This window comes from Polistes canadensis, unplaced genomic scaffold, assembly GCF_001313835.1.
Source record: "Polistes canadensis isolate GaletaPanama2010 unplaced genomic scaffold, ASM131383v1 scaffold_181, whole genome shotgun sequence".
Lineage (NCBI taxonomy): Eukaryota > Metazoa > Arthropoda > Insecta > Hymenoptera > Vespidae > Polistes > Polistes canadensis.
Window position 1 is genome coordinate 150,814 of NW_014569728.1, and position 3,013 is coordinate 153,826.

Consider the following 3,013-nt stretch of genomic DNA (forward strand, 5'->3'; position numbering starts at 1 on the left):
ATTAAAATATATTTGTGTATTTATGTGTGTTTAATCATATTTTTTAGATCAGGATTTTCAGCTTCTAATATATTAATCTCCCGTTTCTCCCCCCTGTACTTTCCGCGTTCTCATCTATGCGTGTGCCCAGGTGCTACTCGTATGGGTGAGAAACAGTTAGTGTAGGTTTAGTTTTAAGTTTTTCCCTTATTGGCGRCTGTTATTGTGCTAGTGATTGCACGGTGTACATTGCACCTGTGTGTGCGTATTAGGTGTGTCCATTGTACATCGTTTATCGCGATAATTTTTAATTATTACATTATTTAATACTTGGAAAACTACTTGTAGAGTCATTAATGGTATGAAAAATATACCAATATATATATATATTTGTATTTTTATATTTAAATTAAATTTTTCTACTTTTTTTTTTTATAATAAAATCGTTTTGAATAGTAGAGTTACTGCATTTATTTGTGGAAACTTTGATATACTCGTACATTACTAGTATGCATATATACTAGTATGTACTAGTATTTTTGATGTAGTCATATTTGCAATAATCATTAGCCTTGGCAGTCGATTACAGCAAAATGTACGTATACCCATAAAATTAGAAAATACGCGTTTGAACTAGGGTGTCGGAGGTGCCCCGGGGCATGCTCTCTAGTTTAGGCTTTTGCACCCTGGTGGTATGTGAGAGAATCGTGGAGTGAGTGGGTGGGTATATATGTGTATTTGCTCTTTTTAAATATGGGTAATTGGCAGGCAGGTAGCATAATTTTTTGAGCGAATGTGAAAACTTTAATTTTAAGTAGGTAGGATCCAGGAAAGGCACGAGGTTTGCTTCCACTCCGGAGTGGAAATTTCGCCTCCTGGTTTATACAGAATTGTTACAAATCTATATTATTTCGTTTTATTATGCTTGCATTGTAAATTTATTTTGTGACTCTTCTGTAATCTTTATTATGTATCATGAGTCAAATGGATTTGCAACGATTTGAAAGATTCATTTCTATTTCGATTCTATCTCGAACGAGATAGAGTCGAACAAATTCGCAAATTCTTTGATGAATTTGATACTTAGTCTTAAGTATTACAAGATTAGCACTTCGCACAATCGTTATTTTATCTTTTAATTAAAAATATTTAATGTAATTCAATATAACGAATGTGAATGTGAAATGAAAATATTGCAGGAAAATGCATTACATTTATTGCATTATTTATTTCAATTCCATTTTATTACTTGTCAATATAAGTACGATGTGTTATTAGGTCATCGATAATTATCTGCTTGGACATTCGATTAATTGTGCTCGTGTCTATGTTAATGAACTCTAAATTCATTGATGGTTCACGAGCTTGAATAGTTAACGGAAAATGTAAATTAATTTTGTGATAATTGAGAATTATAGAGAATTATAACAATATAAGTTTATATGCAAAAGTAGTATGAAAGATCTTATGTTGCTCACACGTAGCAAATGTCCAATGCAGTTTTCAGGGAAGGAAGAAAGAAGAGGCTAAATGCCGAAGAGGCTAAATGCCGAAGAGGCTAAATGCCGAAGAGGCCCCCACAAATTTGTGGTATTAAGTGGGCAACTACATAGACTACTGAGTTATTTTCAATGGTTCAACAGCAAGTTCGAACCTTTGGAACATAGCTCTTTAGTCATATTTTATATTTTATTGTATTACTTTTTTGCTCGTCATTAATTTGTTGTTGTAATTGGAGATGATGGACCATTCCATCTCCTTGGCACATCAAATCTGTGTCTAAATTGTCCAAAAGGTGCAGAAGTTTTTAGTTAATTAGACTCAAAAATATTAATATTCTCTCATATTTTTAAATTTTAAAGTTTGATTAACGTTCAGTAAATATTACAGTCTTTTTTTTTTTATTGTTTCGTCTTTAAGATATTTTACTATCATTGTATTTTATTAAATTTGCAATTTTTCTTTTGTATATAACGTAGTTTAAAAGTATTTTTATTAGTAACTTATATTATAATATTCGTAATTTTCCTGTTTCTTTATTAATTATATTTTTTAATGTAAAATCACGCGTTTAAATTATATTTTATTTTACAAACGGTAAATAGAGATTGGTAAAAAATAAATAGGGAATTCAAATGAAAAGTGCATCTGTGAATTGGATCACTTATATGTTAGGCTATTTTATCACTTGATTGTATGATTAATATATTTTGCTTTTTGTTACAGGTGATCATCGTTGGATTTATCATGAAACCTTCTGGATTTCTTTTTTATTTCAGTTTCTTAAATTTTCTTATTTTAAAATATATATTTATAATGGCATTTCTGAAGGCTCACATAAAAACTAAATATGACATGTACATTAGTTGAAATTCTATAACAAATATAGCTCTATATATTTGTGAAAATGGACCCTTTTTTTTTAATTATATTTACTATAAAATTAATATAAAATACTCTAGTATAAAAGAAAAAGAAATGAATTTGTTTAAGCTTATCTTACTTTAAGGAAAAGATGGAAAACGTACCTTTCTCTGTCGAGATAAGATATAGATATCAACAACTGCAGGGACACACATTGCGTCTCTAACCATACACTAATACACTATTACAACTATAGGAATTAAAATCTATGTGATATTTCTATCCGCGTTGTTTTTCAAGCGGCTGAATATATACGCCATTTTCAATGGCATAATAAATATTCCCATGAACTATTACAAGAGTGCAAAATTTGATAAAAAATCGAAGGGGGGCCTACCTGAACATTCCCTGGTTAAACTTTTTCTTTCACCCTTTTTTTTTAACACATATACACATACATATACAAACGTTTTGTTTTGTCACTCGCATTGAGGAATTAGAAACGTCAATCGTATACTTTACCAATCGTATAATAGAAGAACCGAGACGCAGAATAAAAGCCATTGTGGTTTTTAATAGAGTTAAAATAATTTATAAACAAAAAAAAATATCGAAACAGGCGAGAAGTTCTACGACAAAGCGCCCCGAGTAGAATCGTAGAAACGTTTTG

The 3,013-nt window shown here is 30.2% G+C and overlaps 1 protein-coding gene across 1 annotated transcript in view; it reads right to left on the minus strand.

The window, feature by feature from the left end:
* The window catches only part of LOC106789391 (lipoamide acyltransferase component of branched-chain alpha-keto acid dehydrogenase complex, mitochondrial), a 14,965-nt gene extending 11,952 nt beyond the window's left edge, over positions 1–3,013 (minus strand). The window contains exon 1 of the mRNA XM_014753550.1: positions 2,866–3,013. Coding sequence (XP_014609036.1) covers positions 2,866–2,907 — 42 coding nt within the window. The 5' untranslated portion in view covers positions 2,908–3,013. The remainder of the gene's footprint in view (positions 1–2,865) is intronic.